Source organism: Rhinichthys klamathensis, unplaced genomic scaffold, assembly GCF_029890125.1.
Source record: "Rhinichthys klamathensis goyatoka isolate OS25496 unplaced genomic scaffold, OSU_Roscu_1.1 h1tg000101l_1, whole genome shotgun sequence".
Classification (NCBI taxonomy): domain Eukaryota; kingdom Metazoa; phylum Chordata; class Actinopteri; order Cypriniformes; family Leuciscidae; genus Rhinichthys; species Rhinichthys klamathensis.
The window spans coordinates 577,050-598,227 of NW_026606640.1; the positions used below are offsets into that span (position 1 = coordinate 577,050).

The 21,178-nt window shown below is 36.1% G+C and overlaps 1 protein-coding gene across 1 annotated transcript; it reads right to left on the reverse strand.

Annotated features, from left to right (window-relative positions):
- Nucleotides 1-1,151: 1,151 nt before the first annotated feature.
- On the reverse strand, nucleotides 1,152-20,469 carry cyth3a (cytohesin 3a). The gene is made up of 13 exons (XM_056253054.1): nucleotides 20,396-20,469; nucleotides 8,897-8,979; nucleotides 8,617-8,681; nucleotides 8,453-8,519; nucleotides 8,214-8,332; nucleotides 7,132-7,212; nucleotides 6,374-6,486; nucleotides 5,668-5,816; nucleotides 5,469-5,580; nucleotides 4,123-4,199; nucleotides 2,985-3,056; nucleotides 2,635-2,789; nucleotides 1,152-1,527 (listed from the first exon to the last, which is right to left on the reverse strand). The coding sequence occupies exons 1-13, from the start codon at nucleotides 20,418-20,420 to the stop codon at nucleotides 1,455-1,457; spliced, it is 1,191 nt and encodes a 396-aa protein (XP_056109029.1). The 5' UTR covers nucleotides 20,421-20,469; the 3' UTR covers nucleotides 1,152-1,454.
- Nucleotides 20,470-21,178: the final 709 nt, after the last annotated feature.

The window sequence follows — 21,178 nt, forward strand, 5'->3', positions numbered from 1 at the left end:
CTCTGCAATAAACCATGGTAATAATGAGTTTCAGGTTTACAGAGTTATCAGTCTTCACTTAAAAGCTCAAAAGCTGATTAGCTGCATTCAAAAATTGCATATACATCAGTTTTAAATCCATGGAGTGTCCAAAAAAAGTTGAACTATGGCTTTTGTGGTGTTACTTTGTTTGTGTGTGTTTAAGTTTGGTTCAGGTATCCCCTTAGCCTGGTCCTACCAGACTCTCGTACACATTTCATTTGTGTTTCATAACTGAAGGGAAATAAAAATTGAGCGGAAGTACATAGGAGGGCGGAGCCAGGCTAGTATGTTGGGGGGACAAAATGTCACAAGGATGGCCACACCAGAAATCTTTGACCTTGTGGGAAATTAGCTTATAAGTCCTATTAAGTGATGTTTTTTGAAAATGTAAAAATGCAGAAAAGTTGTCTGTGATGGGTAGGTTTACGATTAGTGTGTGTGTTATTTACAAACATAGTAAAACAACAAAACCAAAAAAAATTATTAATCTAACAGATTGGCAATATTACATAAATACAACAAAATATGTTACCTTCAATCAGCAACAATTTAAATCAAAAAAGTGAATACAAATAGGTGTTTGTATTCTTGAAAAGGCATCAAATAATTAGCATAATAAGAGAACATCTGAATTTTTTTTTTTACAGTATTTTATATTAAGGACCTTAAACCATAATAAATATAATATGAAAAAAAGCTTACTGATTATTTTCTCTTCCATTTCATGCAACCAGTCCTGCTGATTTTGATGACTATGGCATGACATAAAACAAACATAAAACCATTTAAAACTACTGATACAAAGACAATTAATGAAATTTGATATTATATGATAGCACTAAAAAATTATACTCGGCATGATTCCCTGTCATAATGAATCTATTTACTATATTTAAAGACTACCTCCTAAAGTACAAAAAAACATGAGTGGAATTGACAGCACCAGTAGTTTGGTATATTACATCCATTTCTTGGCCATCTACTCCTTGCCAGATCTTAAATTTAGACTTGCTTTGAGAACATCACATAACTATACCTGGAAATTTGTCATAGTAGACAGTAAAGTTCCCATGTAGGCATCAGGGGGCGCTACTCGCTCTATATTGGACCCTCACATGAAATTAGGCAGATATTGTGGCAAAGTCAGTCTCTTAAAGTTCTTTTGGACAAACACAAATTCAGCATATAATTGCATCCATTACCATCATTGCACTCTCAATACAATTCATTTGGAGATAAACATTAAGTACATACATACCCTTTAGATTAGCACATGACCTTTACAGACACCAACATTTTTAAAATCTTGTCCTTCTTTATCCTCAGAGAGCTCTTGCCTCTGACTATTTGTCACCTTCTGAAGGATGCAGGACCCCATGTGAAGGTTTACATTTAAAGAGTGATCCTTAAAACCACGACGTTAGGTCCACGGCTCACTTTTTAGCAGCCACTCGCCGTTTTCTAGTAGCCAGCATGTCGTAGAAAGGATCCCTGCTAATGCTTGCCCTGTAGGATGATAAGAATTATACAAGCGAATCATGTTATTAATAAAAGTGCACATCCACATAAAACAATACGTTTCTGGAAGCAGTGAACCTGATTACAAAAAGTAAAAAAAGAGGTCCTTTAGGATTTGGGTGGCCCAGAGTTCCCGGCAGTCCCACAGGACATGCTGAGGCAGCTTTTGCTGTAAACCAAGGCTAAACTGACCACAGAACAGTTCCACAATCTCAGTTGAGTCAGAGGACATGTGTTAACTAGACGCCTATAAAGCCACAGATCGTACACAATATAGTACACAAATGGCCTTCATGTCACTATATACTATAAGACCTGAACATACGTCATTTCATTTAAAACAAGTCTGTTTTAGACCAAGCAGGAAAACAAAACCAGAGCCATGGCCAACAGCAAGAGGTTAAGTGGTCTTTGGCTTCCCTTTCTCCAGTGATAAATGCTGATCTATCCTCAGGAAAAACCATTTAACCTTGAAAGGACGTGGGTCATTTTAGTCTTGTCAGCCCTTTAGTGTGATGTTTGTATATCCACCACACTGTGTAAAATTATTTTCTTAACCCTAATTTTTGTCTTGTTTTCCAGTAAAAACATCCTTAAAGCAAGATCAATTTAATTAATAATTCAAATTGTGATATTAGGAGTTTTCAGTGAATTAATTTAATTAATTGATTGATTTATCTATATCCACTCATTCACTCAATCTATATATAATATATATATATAATAAAATAATATATATAATAGGAATGAGCCTCACTAAATTGTGTTAGATTTGTGCACAAATTAAGAAATCAATTTAAAATATATTGTCTGAAAGCAAGTCTTAATATCCTATGCAGTTTAAATTGATCTTATTTTAAGCATTTCTACTGGAAAACAAATAAAAAATATTTCTGCAGTGCACAGACAAGGTCTAAAACACTGGAAACACTCGCTTCATCTTATCTGCATGATGGCGATGTTCTATGATAAGAGAAGTCAATGCCCCTTTCTGAGCATCTGTGTGTGTGTGTGTGTGTGTGTATATGACCTACAGCCGACACACATCGGTTATCTGAGAAGAGAATAATGAGGCCTGACACGGTGAAGCCTTACTTGATGGATTTGATCCACTCTTCCTTCTCTTCCGGCGTGGGTGCGGATATTCTGTAGACAACGTGATTCCCCTCCACCACCTTCCCGTCAGCCTCCGTCTTGCATGCCTTAATTACTTGCCCCTTATGACTGGAATTGTAAAGCTCAAAGCAATTCTGAAAGGTCAAAACATTAAACGGTCATTTCTACTTCTTCATTTCTTATTGACTATCTTAAGGGGACTAAAAGTAGGATTCTTCTTAAAGGGATAGTTCACCCAAAAATGAAAAAAATTTCATTTTTGGGTGAAATATCCCTTTAAAGACTACCTAAAGAATATGGTTTAACCGAGCGCTTGAAGAGGAACATACTGGTTTTCTTGGTTCCTCCACCTCTCTTATACTAAGATTCTCCAGTGGAATGATCCCCCGAGGCTCTTTGTCCTGTGAACACATGAGTTATAGACCTTAAATCCCCTGTGTTTATTTGTTATTAAAGCAATTAGTCATAGGACTTAATCTGCAATATGTTTCCCTAAATTAGATGTAAAAGCATGATTAAAAAAGTGAGGGAACTATGTGCACATTAAGCAACAACTGTCTGTCTCTTGGTCTAAATCTGGCACACAGCTAGGGAAAGAATGCATTATTTCCTTCCACTTTGCTGATGAGATGACACAGCGGGGAGGTTGTTGCTTTGAGTGTTTTTCTAGTTTTAGTCCATGCGTGTTAACTTTGAGGTCATGTATATGCCAGTGTACTCATAAACAGACAAAATTGCACGTGTACACATTTAACATGCATTTACTGATGACTCATCCTGCACTACACAGATTTTTGCCCAATCAAATGCTCTAAAAGGAGTTTAGAATATAGAACCTGTATGAATTTATTTAATACATATTCATATATATATATTTCAAAATATATTTTTATAAGGAAGATGTTTTGAAGAATGTTGGTAACCAGACAGTTGATGTACCCCATTGACTTCCATAGTAGGAAAAAGAAAATACTATGGAAGTCAATGGGGTACATCAACTGTCTGGTTACCAACATTCTTCAAAACATCTTCTTTAGTGTTTAGCAGAAGAAAGAAATTCATACAGATTTGAAACAACTTGAGGGTGAGTATATGATGACATAATTCAAATTTTTAATAAAACCTTTCATTTTTAACCTTTACAGTAATACCAACTGAAACTAAGTGAAGAAAGTGCCTTGATTTAAAGAGTCAAGAGTCTTGATTTAAACTAGTTTGTTCAGGTCAAATCCCTGATGTTGTGCTTGTTTTGTCTTTTTTTTAGTGAATGTGCTTTGAGAATGCTGGTGTCTGCTAAGACACTGAACAAATCACTTATGTGCTGTTTACTCACTCTTTTTCTCTCTGACTTCCGCTTCTATATGACCTTCCTTATTTTCACTCATATCTTGCTGTCTGTTACATTTTCTTGATAAATCTTAAATCTATTTATTTCCCAAACAGGAAATATCAAGCAGCTGTACTTACTGTTGTATATTCAAAGTAATATAGACAGTTATCTGTCAAAATGAACCACCTCCTCTTCCAGGTCTTCACTCTTCCCCCTGCAAGTTCAAATACAGATAATAATTTTTTTTTTAAATAATAAGGGCTTACATAGTGGCAGAACCTTTACACTGTAAATAAATCATGGCATGACACGGAATTAGTATAATCCCTGTTTCACACCAACTAACAGTTACCAAAAGATTTGATTATATTAAGGGATCTTTACTTTAAAAATGAAGTGCCATAAAAGCTTTAAAGGTCTGCCAATAACAGCATTATCTGTGTAATCCTGATCAACACAGTGAGATGCTGGATAATACCCGTATAAATTCAATCCACACTCTAAAAAATGCACACTCAACCCATGTTTGGGTCAAATATGGACGAACCCAACCATTGGGTTCAAAACTTAATTCAAAAATTAAACCAACGGTTGGGTTTGTCCATATTTGACCCAAACATGGGTTGAAACAACCCAACATTTTTTAGAATGTATAAAGAAATCAGGGGGAACTCAAGTTTGAAACCATGAAAGAATTATAGATAGAATTATAGACAGAACTGACAGACAGATAGATAGATCGATGATAGATAGACAGACAGATAGATAAACCTAGTTTTGACAGACAGACAGACAGACAGACAGATAGATAGATAGACAGATAGATAGATAAACCTAGTTTTGACAGACAGACAGACAGACAGACAGACAGACAGACAGACAGACAGACAGATAGATAGATAGATAGATAGATAGATAGATAGATAGATAGATAGATAGATAGATAGATAGATAGACAGACAGATAGATAAACCTAGTTTTGACAGACAGACAGACAGACAGACAGACAGACAGATAGATAGATAGATAGATAGATAGATAGATAGATAGATAGATAGATAGATAGATAGATAGATAGATAGACAGACAGATAGATAAACCTAGTTTTGACAGACAGACAGACAGACAGACAGACAGATAGATAGATAGATAGATAGATAGATAGATAGATAGATAGATAGATAGATAGATAGATAGATAGATAGATAGATAGATAGATAGATAGATTGATGATAGATAGACAGACAGATAGATAAACCTAGTTTTGACAGACAGACAGACAGACAGACAGACAGACAGACAGACAGACAGATAGATAGATAGATAGATAGATAGATAGATAGATAGATAGATAGATAGATAGATAGATAGATAGATAGATAGATAGATAGATAGATAGATAGATAGATAGATAGATAGATTATAGATAGATAAAAGTAGTTTTAGCAGACAGACGGACAGACAGATTTACAGATATACAAACCAAGTTTTAGCAACCATCCCTCTCTGTCTGGATTAAAGAATGTATGAGTTAGATCATTCCCATCATCTTCGGGAATTTTGAAAGGCTCATTCTTAATGCTTTCATATAAATTCTGTGGGAAAAAAAGACAATGTAAATGCATGTTCTATCATTACATAACTTGCAACTCTCTCCATCACAGTATGAGGCAGAGACTCACTCTGAGCAGCTCCTCGGGCAGATCTCCTCCCTCGTTGATGCCCCGATTCATGAGGATGAACCTTTCCACTGTGGGCTTGTCTCTGACATTAGGGTTGTGGAGGCTGGTGTTGAGCATGATGACGGAGAACGATAGAACGTAGCAAGTGTCTGTGGAGTGAAGAAACTCGGATCAGTCGGTCAGCTAGGTCCAGATTGGCAAATTAAATGGAGCATGTATGTAAAGATATGAAGAGCATGCAACCCTCTTTTTTTCTTGTTTGAATTTTTTATTAGTTGACTGCTAAATGATACATTCTGAAAGCAGAGAGTTTGATGCAACATGCAGGCCACTTTTTAATGTTTCTGCATCTTTATGCATGACTCCACGCTGAAAGAAAGATATTAATGCTTTGGACATTCACAGACTCTGTTTATCAATAAATAATCATTTTGCGCTTTGTTTAAGCAGTGTGTTTCAACATTGCCGATATTTATCCCTGCAGTCATAAAGCTCTGCCTTCAGTGGAGCAGATTTTGTACGGAGTGTGCTGTACTTCAAGAGATTGGGCCCGGCATGCAAACTATACAGTTTTAATATTATATATGAAATATTTTGGGAATGAGGCTTTTTTATAAGGCTGAGTAAAAGCTTTAGGCCAATGATGGGCCACAATGAGGGGTTCAGGTAGAAGTCAAGCTTACTGCTGATAGAAGTCATACTGTACCTGTGGACTGAAAGACACCTGGGTTACACTGGCAATATCGAGCAGCAAAGGCCTCCATCATTCGGTCTATCTTCTGTGCTTCACCGGGAAGTCTGAAACTCCACAAAAACTGCCTGACAGGGAGAGATGGAAATGACACTTCAAATTATAATATTTGATGGACCTTTCTCTCAAGGAATTCATGAAAGTATTTATGATTTTATTTGCATACAGTAACACAAGGACAATAATTGGCTCTTATCACATTATGCTCTAATCATGGAATATTTTTTGTCTCCTTTCATTTTTCTTTGCGATTTGAACACTCATTCAAAGTTTTCTAGTCTTTAATAATATTTTACCACCATTTGCAAATTGATAAAACTGAATGTTCACATAACATTTTCTGTAACATTTATATAACCAAGGACAAAAAGTGTTTTAAACATTAAAAAAACTAAACGTTTTGAACATTCAGAAATACAATTTTCATAACTTCAAACAAAAACTTCTTAGGGGCCGTGCACACAGATGCATTCTCATTGCGCTTTTTCCATTGTTTGTCTATGTAAACACGAGATACGTGGCTTTGCTTGACCATTGCGTTCACATCTTTTGCAACATCTTGTGCATGAAACGCCATTCTAAAAATTAGTTCAACTGAAAAAAAAAAGTCTCTAGACTTTGCACAAAAACGTGCTCTGTGTCAATGACAAATGACATAGGGTTAAGTTCTGGATATTTAAATACAATGCAGATCGACAAAACAGCTGTCTCACCTCAATGCTTGCACCAGGTTGAGGTCAGCAAACTCATGAAGCTCCACAAACGCCTGCAAAACCTTAATGTTGAAGTCATCTCTAAAAATAATGAGAAAAAATATGTTTAATCATCAGTAGTTATTTCCTCATTTGCTCTAAGCTCCATCTCCAGAGATACTCGCAATCGCTTATTTTTATCTGAAGTCAATCAAAAGAGATTTTCATTTGCTTTTTTTTTTGTTTTCTACAACGGGTTTCACACCAAATACAAAATGTGCACAAGTACAATTATGTAAGACCATGTTTGGTTTTTGGATATAAAAATCATCATTTGAAAATATGTAAAGGTCTTTAAAAAGCAGTAACAGGAACATTAAGTGTAATGAAGAGATGTACCACAGCATATACCTGATTACACAAGCTAAGACGTCTCCAAACTCCTCTAATCAGAAGCACAATAATTACAGCTTCCAGCTCCTCCTCGTAAATACAATTAACAGTAATTGCTATGTTTTATGACCATACTTTCTAGTAGCAAACGAAATGGATAACTGTGCAGCTGAGCTTCAGGCTAGACTAGAGCATAGCCAAGACAACGGTTATCAACTTGGACAGGATGCCTATGTAGACAATGCTATTTTTATATCTAACAACTATTGCACTGTAGTTCAAGCTTACTCTTTCTTTTCTGTCTACTTATTCAGTAAACCTGCCTCAGGGGGTGACGTTGAGCATCTAAGTTGATGCAAACCTTTATGGCTACAATCATACCTTTATTTGACTTGATATTGACAGATGTAGCACTGGGTAGTTCGAGGCAGATTACAAACTACTGGGTAGTTTCGAGGCAATAATAATGTTTTATATCTAATCATGTGTTGAAATATATCGGTGAGGGCGAGATAAGGCACCTTCACGCTGTCTGGGTGATATGCTAAATATTGTTTTGGACATGTGGTCATTCTCAGCTGTTTCAAATAGGGAAAGTCATTTCCTGAGACTGAGAGCAGGGTCTTTTATGAAAAGGTCTTATCTAACATAACACATATATTTTACACAAAGACTGGTCTTGCCATGTGAGCAAGAGCGATGTGACTTACCGTTCCCCTAAATAATCTCCTATGACAGTTTTGTTTAAGCCTTCGCCTTTATAGAGGAACTGAGCGATGTCCCCAGGTGTGTGTTGCAGAAGATCATTCTCCAAAAGAAATTGGATTCCCTGCAAGGATGTTTGAGATGTTAACCACTTCATGATGTTTGCTTAAGCTCAAAATAATACATTACCCAAGACATCATTTTCTATACGGCAAAGTAAATAAAGAAAAAACAACCATAATACCTTTTTAGGATCCATATTGAATTTCTTTCTTCCAACAGCAATCTGCTTGTTCCTCTGAGTGCTTTTGCTGTAATGTGATGTAAAATAACAAATATGAACGAATATTATCTTCGTCTCAATACTAAACAACTCTTTGTAATCTGTAAGAACAAGAAGAAACTTACGTCTCCCTGACACATGTTAAATTCTCAATCTCTGTCATGACTTCTGAGATCTCAAACTTTAACCTCTGAAAGAATCAGAAAAAGTCGTAACTTAAGTTAATCAAATTGATCAAAAATCTTTCTTTATAATCTCATACTTAATGTAATGTAAAATAAAACGCATTCCACCACACCACAAATGACATCCAGCCCCCATTAGTGGGAACTTGTGGTGCGGGTGACATGATAAATGTCAATCACTGAGATATCCTAATGACAATGACTACATTAAAGCTGATACCTCAATGTCATCTAGCAACTCCTTTTTCCTCCGTCTAATGTTGGACAGTTCATCTCTCTCTTCAAGTGAAAGATCTTCAGGCACTGTCGAGAGACAAATGTGACATTAAAATGGTTCATCTAATAATAATAACCCCCAAAAAATTCAAAGAATCCAAAGAAGCTGTATAGCCATATCCCTGACCTAAACTTAAATCCCAAAGTGCTGTGTAAGACATAAAAATCTAGAGCACATTTATCCTCATATATAATGTAAATTCAACTAGCCTTGACTTGCAGCCCAAAACCGAGAAGCAACTCAAGAAGGAAGCTTTACATTTGGGCTGGAAAAAAAACTAGTGTTTAACATAGCCTAAGTACTTCACTTCTTCGGGACACCTATGGTACGACCCCAAATGTTCAAGACCTTCCATGATGAAAGTGATCCTGCATCTAAATAAGAGACTATAAGCCATTCCAACTTTACAACATTAAGTGCCCACTGTCTGAAACACAGAAGGTTCTAGTAAAGAAAACGTACAGAGTAATCACATACTCATCTGCTGGTGTTACATATCTCAGTGGAGGTTTCAGATACTTAAGTCACAACAGACAATTAACTCCTGAACTGACTATAATTATTTTTATTACTTTCACAAGTAGGAGAGTGTTTTGCTTGTGGCTCAGTACTTGTAAATGTGGACACTATGAGTGCATTATGTAATTGTACCCCGGGCGCAGCAGGATTAGACAAGAGACGGGCTAATAAGAGGGGCAGGGGGGAATTTCCTGCGGTTGTCTGGTTCTGCCTCATGACAATGGAGGGGAAGTTGAGAATGAGTGCATGAATCAAGGTTCAACCTTAACAATAACATTATAGGGTGATTCATTGCAGTCAATCTGAGCTCTTATATTAAGTGCAATGGTCTTTTTTCATTCTTTTATTATAAAAGCCATACTAAATCTTAATGAGGAGCCATTTGTTCATTATGCAACAGGGTCTGGATATGGTCAAATGTAACTAGTATGGAAAAAATGGGGTAAAAATAGAATATTCCTTCCAGATATGAACATTATGTGCCTATAACTTGCCTGTGGAGTTGGCAAAATCACTAGAACAGAAGTAAATTCCCTTCTAATGAAATTAAGCCACATTTGCCTGAGGCTCATGGTGAAAATTAGTTTGTCTTCATTAAGGCATTATATGGAAGGCATTATTTAAAGATTATCAAGCTGCTTTCTATATTATTCATATAAATCGTATGTTAAATTTTTGAAAATAAAAATGCAAAAACATCTGTCACTAGTGATGACATGATAATTTTGCTGGAAGTGAATCAATCAAAACCAACTTTAGATGGAAATAACATTATTCAAAAATCGCTATAAAGCCAAAACAATCTCTGTTACCGTAAATTGTATGTTTTATATCTCTGTAAAGCTGCTTTGAGACAATCTCCATTGTTAAAAGCTAATAAATGAAGATGACTTGACTTGACATCATCACCACCCTGCACCTTGTCTTGTGGGAAAACAGGAATGTCGACTGCATGCAAAACTGTCAATTCAAAGCTTCATTCCACCAGCATGAGTGACACTTGCTTGGAAACAATTACAGCTGTTTGTGAAAAAGACTGCAGTGTATTGAAATCCAGCATTGCCTAAATTAGACAAAATTCAACTGAAAATCACATATAAACTAAGTCTGGGGTCAGTAAGATTTTAAATGAAGACTATTTGAAAAAAAAATCTTTTTATCTTTTAACAAGGCTGCTGTCACGGTTTGGGTTTTGTTTCTTGTTCTTGGTTCTTGTCTGTCATGTGAGCCCCTGTTCTAGTCATGTGATCTTGCCTTGTGTTCCCTGTCTGTTGTGTCATGTTGTCATTGGTTGATTGTTTAAATGTTCACAGGTGTCCCTTGTCTCGTCGTTAGTCCAGTATGTATTTAAGCCCTGTCTAGTTCAGTCTTTGTGAGTTGTATCAAAGTGGGTTTCGTAGGGGTCGGAATACAATGGACTCAGTATTGTGCTTAGAATCAGACATCAGGAAAGCCCAGACCAACAAAGAAATATTGATAGCTGTGTTTTTTGATGTTGAAAAAGCATATGATATGCTCTGGAAGGAAGGATTACTTATTAAGTTTAAGTCATTGGGTATTGGAGGCAGAACACATAATTGGGTTATGAACTTTTTGTTTGATAGGGAAATTCAAGCAAGAGTTGGCTCAGAATACTCCAGTGTATATAAGGTGGAGAATGGCACTCCGCAAGGTAGTGTGTGTAGTCCACTGCTATTCAACATAATGATAAATGATATCTTCTCTCAGCTTGAACAAAGCGTAGGGAAATCCTTGTACGCAGATGATAGGCCTCTGTGGGTAAGAGGTCGTAATGTTTTGCACGTCAGTAAGAAAATGCAAGCTGCAATAGTTGATGTGGAAAAATGGGCCAATAAATGGGGATTCAAATTGTCTGTAGAAAAAACAAAGGTGATTTGCTTTTCAAGGAGGCATAAAGTCATTCCGATTTCCATGAAGTTGTATGAACAACCACTTGAGCTAGTTAAGACAGTTAGATTTCTTGGGGTTTGGTTTGATGAGAAGCTTACATGGAATCCTCATTTAGACAAAGTCAAGAACAAATGCAAAAAGGTTATAAATATACTCCGCTGTCTGTCAGGACAAGAGTGGGGAGCAAGTAGAGTAGCCCTACAAAATATATACTGGGCATTAATGAGGTCGGTTTTTGACTATGGATGTATAGCGTACATGTCAGCAGCAGAATCAAATCTTAAGAAGTTGGATGTAATACAAGCTCAGGCTTTGAGAATTTGTAGTGGATCTTTTAAAACCTCTCCTGTATCAGCAATGCAGGTCGAAATGGGAGAAATGCCGTTAGGAATCAGGCGAATAAAATTAATGATGGCATATTGGGTGAATATCCAGGGCCAATGTGAGTCGCATCCTGCCAAGAGTCTTTTAATAGATTGTTGGGAACACAATAAGACAAATTTCATAAGTTTTGGGTGGATTGGCGATGCAAAAGCAGAAGTCATAGGATTAAGACATTTAGATTACAGCTCTACAGTGATACAGTCTTCTATTCCTCCCTGGTTATTCCCAACACCACGTGTAGACCTCGATATACAACAGGAATTGAAGGATATGTCAAAGAATCTTCCTGAAAGTAGAATTGTACAGAATTATTTTGATTTGCATTTCGCAGATTCCATGGTTATATTCACAGATGGTTCCAAAGATCCTGACACAGGGCGTGCAGGTGTAGCAGTTTACATCCCAGCAAGTGAGTCATATATTAAGAAAAGAATATCGGACCATGTGTCAGTATATACCACAGAATTGATTGCGATATTATTGGCCCTGCAGTGGATAGAAGAGAGGGAAACAAATAATACTGTTATTGCATCTGATAGTTTGTCTGCACTTATGAGTATTAAATCTGGCAAATCATTATTTAGATCTAATATCATCAATGACATATTCCTTATGTTATACAGGATGGAGCTAAAGGGTCTTTCCGCATGCTTTCTTTGGGTTCCTGCTCATGTCGGTGTGGAGGGGAATGAGCAGGTGTATATGCTGGCCAAAGGATCACTCAAAACTAAACATGTGGACTTAAAAACCCTGTTAAATAAAGATGAAGCCAAGTCAATTATCAGGAAGTATGCACAGTCCGTTTGGCAGGGGTTTTGGGATAATAGTGAAACTGGAAGGCATTTGTATAATATACAGAGACAGGTTGGTGCTGGGAGGATGGTGGGCTGGAAAAGGAGGGAAGAAAGTTTAATAACTCGTCTGAGAATAGGTCATACAGGTCTAAACCTTTCATTGTATAAAATAGGTAAGCACCCAACTGGGAAATGTACTTATTGTAATCAACCAGAAACAGTGGAACATGTTCTTCTTCAGTGTAGGAAATACAATAATAAAAGGGAGCACCTTTTTCAGTCACTACGGAAGGCAAAATATCATGACGTCTCGTTGTCAGGTCTCTTGGGGAAACAGATATATTGCTATATAATTAGGTTTCTTAAAGAAACTGAATTAATTAAAAGAATCTGAATCTAATAAGTATTATTATTATTATTATTTTATTTTGTTCTGCTTAATCTCTCGTTCCACACTCCAGTCCAGTTGGTGGCGGTAATGCCACCGCCATTAAACTCAAGAAGAAGAAGAAGAAGAAGAAGAAGAAGAAGAAGAAGAAGTCTTTGTGAGTTCTTAATGTTATGTTGTATGTTGGTTGTCCTGTTCCCGAGTCTTATTTCTGAGTTTGTGAAGTCTGGAGTTTGTTTAATAAAGTGTACTGCATTTGGATCCTGATTCCTCCTTGCTTCAACCACCTCTTCATAACAGCTGCATTAATTTATTTGAGTTTGTTTTGGGTGTGTTTGCATGTGTTTTAGTTCTGTTTCCTTTGTTATAGTTTTTCATTGATTTGATGTGTTGCAACTTGCACCTGATGATTAATCATTACGTTGATTAGTTTGTCTGTGTATTTTTACCCTGTGTTTAAGTTCATTGTCTGTTCTATTCATTATATTGTTTGTCCTGTTCCAGTGTTTGGCATTGTATATTCCTCCTGAGTATTTTGTTTCTTTTAAGTTTGGTAATAAATCAACTAAATCCAGCTCTGTATTTCATCCCTGCTGCAACCTACGCTGACAGTAATTCAGTGAAATATTACAATTTATTCCAGTTATGACAAAGCAGATTTTTTTTTAGCAGCCATTACTCCAGTCTTTAGAGTAATACGATCCTTTAGAAATCATTGTAATATGCAGATTTGGAGCTCAAGAAACATTTCTTATTATTATCAATGTTTAAAACAGTTGAGCTGCTTAATATTTTTTATGGAAACTGATTAAAAAAATCTGGATTTTTCAGTGAATAAATTAAAAAGAACAGTATTTATTTTTCATAGAAATCGTATTTATTATTTTATAAATGTATTTACTGTCACATTTGATTACAAAAAAGTAAAATCATCTCACTGACCCCAAACTTTTGAACGCTAGTATACGATCTTAGGAAAAGATTAATTGGATTCATGTTGACGTTCTGGGTGTAAATGTGGATATTAAAGGTTTGCAGGATGCTTTGCATCCTGGCCTCTAACACCCCTTTAATAAACACACTGGCCTCAATCCCTCTAATATCTTATCCTTATTCGCAATAGCCGCACAGACTGCCAGCTGCTCCAAATCCACAGGCTTACCCATTGATATTAACCACACACTCAGACCAGGACCCACAGGACAGGAAGTGTGTGGCACACATAGATGTGTCCCAGCCACTAGCCTATCCAAACAAGATAAAAATGCACGAAGCGCCTGTAAAGGCTTATATGTTGGTCCATTATCTTCATTGCTAGTTAATGTATCTGTCAATGATCATGAAAATATTACAGTAATATAGCTGATAATAACCAGCTAACAAGTTTCAGAGATTATTTGAGCCTGATAGACATGTTAGATTGTTTCTTATACCATTTAATTGTACACTTAATACCCTGTTTTTCAGAATAAGGAAGGATATTGTTAACCAGTGAGACAGATGGAATGGGCAGAGAGCTTATCTTATATGAAAAAAGTTGCTTTCTGAACAGTGTGTGGCGTGCTTCTCTTTATCCTCTTAGAGCCCCCCGAATGTGTATTTATCAAATAACAGTATGAGCAAAGAAACATTTGGGATATACCCACAACATCTGCTTCTATATTCACAGTTTTAGGGTGAGTCTTTATTCATTGGATGAAGCCAGGCAACAGTTCTAGTGTAAAACCAACAATCCTGCACATTTGTTTTATGGGTTTTTCGAAAATAGAAAATGTAGCACCTCTTTATAAAATACTTTTAAAATACTGTTCAAAAGTTATAGGTGAGTGAGATTTTCTTTTTTGAAAGAAATGAAAACTTGTATTCAGCAAAGACGCATTAAAATGATCAAAAGTGACAATGAAGACGTTTACATTGTACAAAAAATTATTTCTCAACTAAATGCTGTTTAAACTTGCTATTCATTTAACAATCTTAAAAAGAAGTTTCACGGTTTCCACAAAAATATTTAGCAGCACAACTGTTTTAAACATTGATGATAAAAAGAAATGAGCACCAAATCTGCAAGATGCCATCACAGGCATAAATTAAGTTTGCTTTTTTAATGTACCTAGTTTGAAATGTATTTTAAATTAAAGAAATATTTTACAGTATTATTTTTTTTTACTGTAATTTTGATCAAATAAATACAGCCTCGGTAATGCAGTCATAAGAAATTTCTCTACAAAACCAATAAAAATCCCCAAACTTTTAAACATTTTTTTTTATACAATAGACCAAATCTGTCTCTAAAACCCACATCCCCTTCAATGTCTCTTTCTGCATTAACAAAACCTGCAAATGATAAAGACGTAATGCCCAAGAATGCACGGCTGCCGAATCCAACATTCCTGACATGAAAGAGATGGGGCTTTGGGACGGTCCTGACTCAGTGGGTGGAAAACTGGACAAGGCTCTTTTGTACTACTGACAGTTTGTTTTTAAATCTCCTGCAGGGACAAAAGGGTTTGACAACCCCCTCAAAAAGTTATTTAGGTTTTTAACTTTCCACTTTCACATTTTTTATTCAAATATGAAAATATTTGCATTCAATAACAGTAATTCACCATCCACTCATTTCACCACAGTTCAACTGGTGCTATAGCTCATAAAACGTCTTGGAAGGCCCTCCAGACATTCTTCAAATCAATTCCATATGTGGCACTTAGAAGACAACAAACACTGAACGCTAAAAGCTCCCTCTCCTTCTTCATCCAATGACAATAATCAGGATGCAACCACATGATAAATGTTTAACATCATCTTAAAGTCTGTAATATTCACAGATTAAACCTCATATCAAAATCTCAATCCACAGCAAACATAAACATCAAATCTTGTGGAGCATGGCATCTCAGATCTATCAGTAATCAGAATGGATATTACACAACAGTGAAATGAAAAAATACAATGTTTTTGATAATAATAGCATGGCTGACATTGTCTTGACCTTAAGCAGATTTGCCAGGCACGGAGTCCTTCAGATCTCTGCTGGTGCAGTCACACCATTGATGAGGTTTTGACCACTGCCTGTGTCATCCCTGGTGCCAGACGGCTCCTCAGGAGAGCCTGGACCAGACACCGGTGCCATCAGACACAGACATGTTAATGAGTGCCAGGCCACACGGTCTCTCCTTTAATCAGTCTGAGAAAGTCTGTCCCTTTGTTGGTCCTTAGAAGTAGCGGCTCCTGGCCGTAAATTTAGGTAGGGCAGATTCTTGGTCTTAACGCTAGTTTATGATGAACATTTTGTAAGCTTTATATTCTAATCGCTGAACACATCAGATGCACTTTTGGCAGATTTGTAATGTACTTGCGTTATTCAGCCTGAGGGTGGCGCTCTAATGGTGATTGACAGACTTTAGTACACACGACAAACGCATAGAATGCCATTTACCGAATGTTGTTTTAGAATTTTGCAAGTTGTGGAGGAATTCCAGTGAGGAAAACAAAGTCATGTCTATTCAAAATAACTACAGAACAGAACAGAACTGTAGGCCTGTAAAGGCTATTCTATGGAAGCTTGTTTCCGCCACAAAATAGAAAAAAAAAAAGGTAACTGCGACTTTTTATCTCACAATGCTGACTTTTTTCTCACCTATGCACGATCGCTTCCGTGTTTTGTCTCAGCCCACCCAGTTACATCCAGTGCTGCGTTGCAAGCCGTTTTTGCATTAGGTGGAGATAATGGCAAATTACACTCGCTGTTTACAAGAACTTCCAGTGGTTAACGTGAAAGATGTTAACAATATTGTGAGGCAGTTAGCTGTCACACATAAGAGTAAGAAAGAGAAGGGCATTAAATTATATATTTCGAGCTACATCGACAACTTTGAGGGTGAGTAATCTCTCATATCATGCGAAATCCGACAAGCGAATCAGTTTCTAAAATTGTTGTCTCGTTTCTGAGAAAATGAATTTTATTAAAGTTTGGCCGCTAGTACACTTCGCTATACTGTAGAACGCGCTATGCGGAGGTAAAGACACTGGCTGAGATTCTACCGGAAATACGTCAGCAGCGTTCGTGCATGGAGCCTATTGGGAGTTTACATCTCGCAATTCTGACTTTATCTCAGAATTGCGTGATATAAAGTCGCAATTACGAGTTATAAAGTCAGAATTGCAAGATATAAAGTCACAATTGCGAGTTATAAAGTCACAATTGCGAGATATAAAGTTGCAATTGTGTGTTATAAAGTAAGAATTGTGATATAAACTCACAATTGCGAGAAATAAACTCATAATTCTGACTTGTTCTCAGAATTGCATGTTTCTATCTCGCAATTCTGACTTTATAACATGCAATTGGGAGATATAAAGTCAGAATTGCATGATATAAAGTCGCAATTGCGTGTTATAAAATCAGAATTGCGAGATAAAAAGCTTATTTCTCGCAATTGTGAGTTTATATCCTGAAATTCTGACTATATAACTCGCAATTGTGAGTTTATATTTCGCAAGTCTGACTTTATAACACGCAATTGTGACTATATTTCACGCAATTCTGAGAAATAAAGTCAGAATTGAAAGGTCTTTTAATTTTATCTTTTAAAATGTTTTATTCTGTGGCGGAAACAAGCTTCCATACTATTCATATGAGCAAGTTTAAACTAAAGGATGAACGCTTTCATTAATTTGATATGCTACTCCACATTGGTAGAACAGACATGCCAACTAGTAACTGACCTGATTGCAGACTATATACACATACCTGAAGTGGATTGATTGTATTGGTCTGAAGCGGGGTTTACAAGAAATGTGAAAATAAGCGCGGCAGTCTGAAATCTGCCCCAATGACTCAATTAGCAAGCACTGCAGTTCCATGTTTCACCACAGAGATTAACGAAATTTGTGGTGCTGTAGAGCAAGGGAGGGCTCAGAGACCATGTGCTAAATTTGAATATATCCTGCTAACTTTTACGACTTAAATTAGTCTAGAAAATCAGAATAAATATTTGTTCAAGAATGCTGAACACATTTACAATTTATTATTAATTCAGTGCATATAGAGGTAAAAAGGACATCAATTTGTGGTTCTGATGGCTCTCCTTGACGTCCTAGCGGTCTTTCTTTGCAGTCAACCATCTGTCACAGAAACTGATGGAAAATGGTTTTCCATTTGTTTTTTTCCCACGGTAAGATAAGACAAACTAGCCATTGAGTCCAAGGCTTTGAAGTTTTCAGGATCATGATACAAGAGGAACTGGAAAGACCTACTGAGCTAATGGTAGCTCTATCTCCTTGCTTTCTTGTTCTTATAGACATTTACAATTGGTCTTTGTCAGATAAAGTGATTACAGCAGTAAATCAGCATAGCAATGAAACTGGCTGCATGCTCAAAGCTGCTTGAGATGTCTGGCTTTTAGGTCCAGTTTCTGGTTCCTTTTTTTCTTCTTTTTTTTTTTACACTGATATACCAAAACAACTCTCACAGAGTAACAGCCTCACACTAAATCACTACCATTATCTCCACAGTAATATAGTAATTGAAAGCAGAATAATTTGAGAAATATCTGAAAGCCCACTGGTGCCTGTCCAAAATGTGTTCAAATTGACAAATTGTGCAAGCTCTGAAATCTTTCCAAATTGGTCATCACAAAATATCCCATGGACCAGGTGGCTACAATCAGTGTAGTAAAGTTAAAATTAATTTGTCGAAGTTTCAAATTTAATATCTAAAGAAAGAACAATACAAACCAAAGAAATAAACAATATCTTCCAGTCCCTTAAAAGTGACCATGGAAACCATATCCACCAAAAATACCATAGTTCCTATAGTTATTTGTAACTATTCTAGAATAAAAATACATTAATAACTCAAATGGTGTAAGAAGCTTTCAGAATATTTCTGTCATTTACATTTTCATTTTAATTTCTTTTTAATTTCTTTTTTTTTATTTCCTCTTTTAACTTGTGCTAACATTTTGCAATACTAAGTTATTACATTATTACTGTATTAACAATAATGGTGGTTTAAGCTTTCTGTATACTAGGCAGAACTAGTGTCCGAAATCGCCCTTTATATATCACCCGTTGGTGGTGGTTGGGGGTCCACCTCTTGTTCCAGGGGTGGGGGATGTCCATGGGGGGTATTCTGATATTCAGATTCTAAGGCAGCGTAACAGTTTAATGTTCTACAACAAAATAGAGCAAGCTTTGGTGATAACAAATAAGTAAATATTTAATTGCTAAATTACATCAAAAACTTACAAACGTACACACAAACTGACCAACAACCGCAACTTTAAGATGCCATATTTATTTTTTAAGCTCAACTTTTAAGGAATGGAACGCAGAGGATTGTGGGATATCAAAGGCAGTGAAGGATACATCTATGCTGCCTTCAGAAATCGATCAGATAAAGATATTTTAGGAGACAGGAAGTGAAGCTAACATTGGATTTGGACGTGCCATGATGCCTTCATACCTTGGAAGGCATCATTTTTCAGCTTTCTGAAGCAGCCTATGTCAAATGTTTATAAATGGAGCGTATTGATTTGCGAAATGTAAAAACTGGAGTGGATTTAATTTAAAAAAAAAAAACATTGTGACAAGCAATGTTCGTTGTTGTAACTTCTTTTGGAACCATTTTCTTTGGTGGAGAAGATAACTAACCTTTTTTTTTTTTTTTTTGTCTGAAATGTAAGTTACTTAGTTATTGTTTGTTGAACTGTTGTATAAAGCAACATCACTCTCCCAGTTGTGTTGTTGTATTGAATGCCAACCCCGCTGGTTATATTACAGTGCAGTATGGCACTCATATGATAGGCTACTGCTCAATTCTAAAAGTAGCATTTTCTAATTAATAAATTTGTTATTTATGCAGAGCTCTATAAAAAAACGAGCACTTGACTAATTAAATGCCTCATTATCCCTCTTGGCACCACAGCTGTACTCATAAACATCTCGCGAGCTACTTCAAAGAATCTCCACATCAAACAAACTGACGACCTACATATGGACAGCCATGAACGGAATAAGACAAGTGATGTTCAAATTCTCATCAAACACATTGACAACATATTGACAAAAACAAGAACACTAGCAATTTCAAGTAAAAATGAAACACTTTTTATATAAAGCAGAAACAGTTGAGTGTAAATAAAGTATGATCCAGTCGATGATAATAATAGAAGCCTATTAAAAGTATAGTAGAAAATATTATATTAAAATGTACTTTTTTCTCCTACACACCCCGTTTAGTGCTGATGAATAATGGTTATCTTCACAGTGAGGAAACCGTTTGAGTTGTCTATATAGTGTTTGGGCATCAAAGCGCGTTTCCAATCAACAGCACGCGCCTCTTACGCTCAAAAATGCTGTCTAGATAGGCAGCTCACTCGGTTTTGAGACAAACCAGAGACTGACAGCTGCTTATGCTTGCAAAAAACAGAAACAGAAACATACCTCGGTTATCTTCATCCATGTTCATGTTGCGAAGAGACTTGATGTAAATAACGTCCTGCAGTAACAGATTACTAGGCTACCCTAATATTATCACAAATTAAATCACATTAGGATACACACTGAGCTCATCGTAACCCAGTTGAGGGGCAGCATTAAATTTAATTCGCATAATCCATAAATTGCTGCATAGACGGACATAAATCCTGGTGAAACAAATTAATATGCAGCCCGCTGTACGCCAGCTTCCATTCGCCTTCATCCACAGAGAGACTGTGAAGAAGAAACAGCTTCATTTAGCCAACGAATAGAGGCTCCGCCCATCACCATAATCTATGAATATATACTATGACTGATAAGTGATTGCGTCCTGGTTTTTACATCTAGTCTAAATAAGCCATGTCAGGCAAACGTCTCGAAGGAAGAATTATATATATATATATATATTAAAATAAAATCCAAAAGAATGTATTTCAACATTCTATATTTCTAATGTGTTGATGTTGAAAGAGAGAAAGAAATGGTTTATATTTATTTTATATTAATTATATGATAATTATTTTATTCCTAATTATATAATATGACTAATATTACATAATTTGATTAATATAATACAATTAATGAATGAAACATATTTATTTATGAATATCTAGGCTAATTATATTTTTGCCACATGGTCTCAAACAAATATGTCTTATAATAAGAATAAGAGACCTGGAAAAAGACCTAATGAGGTAATATGCAATATCCTGAGCTTCATATGCAAGAGTGATGTCATCAAGAGGT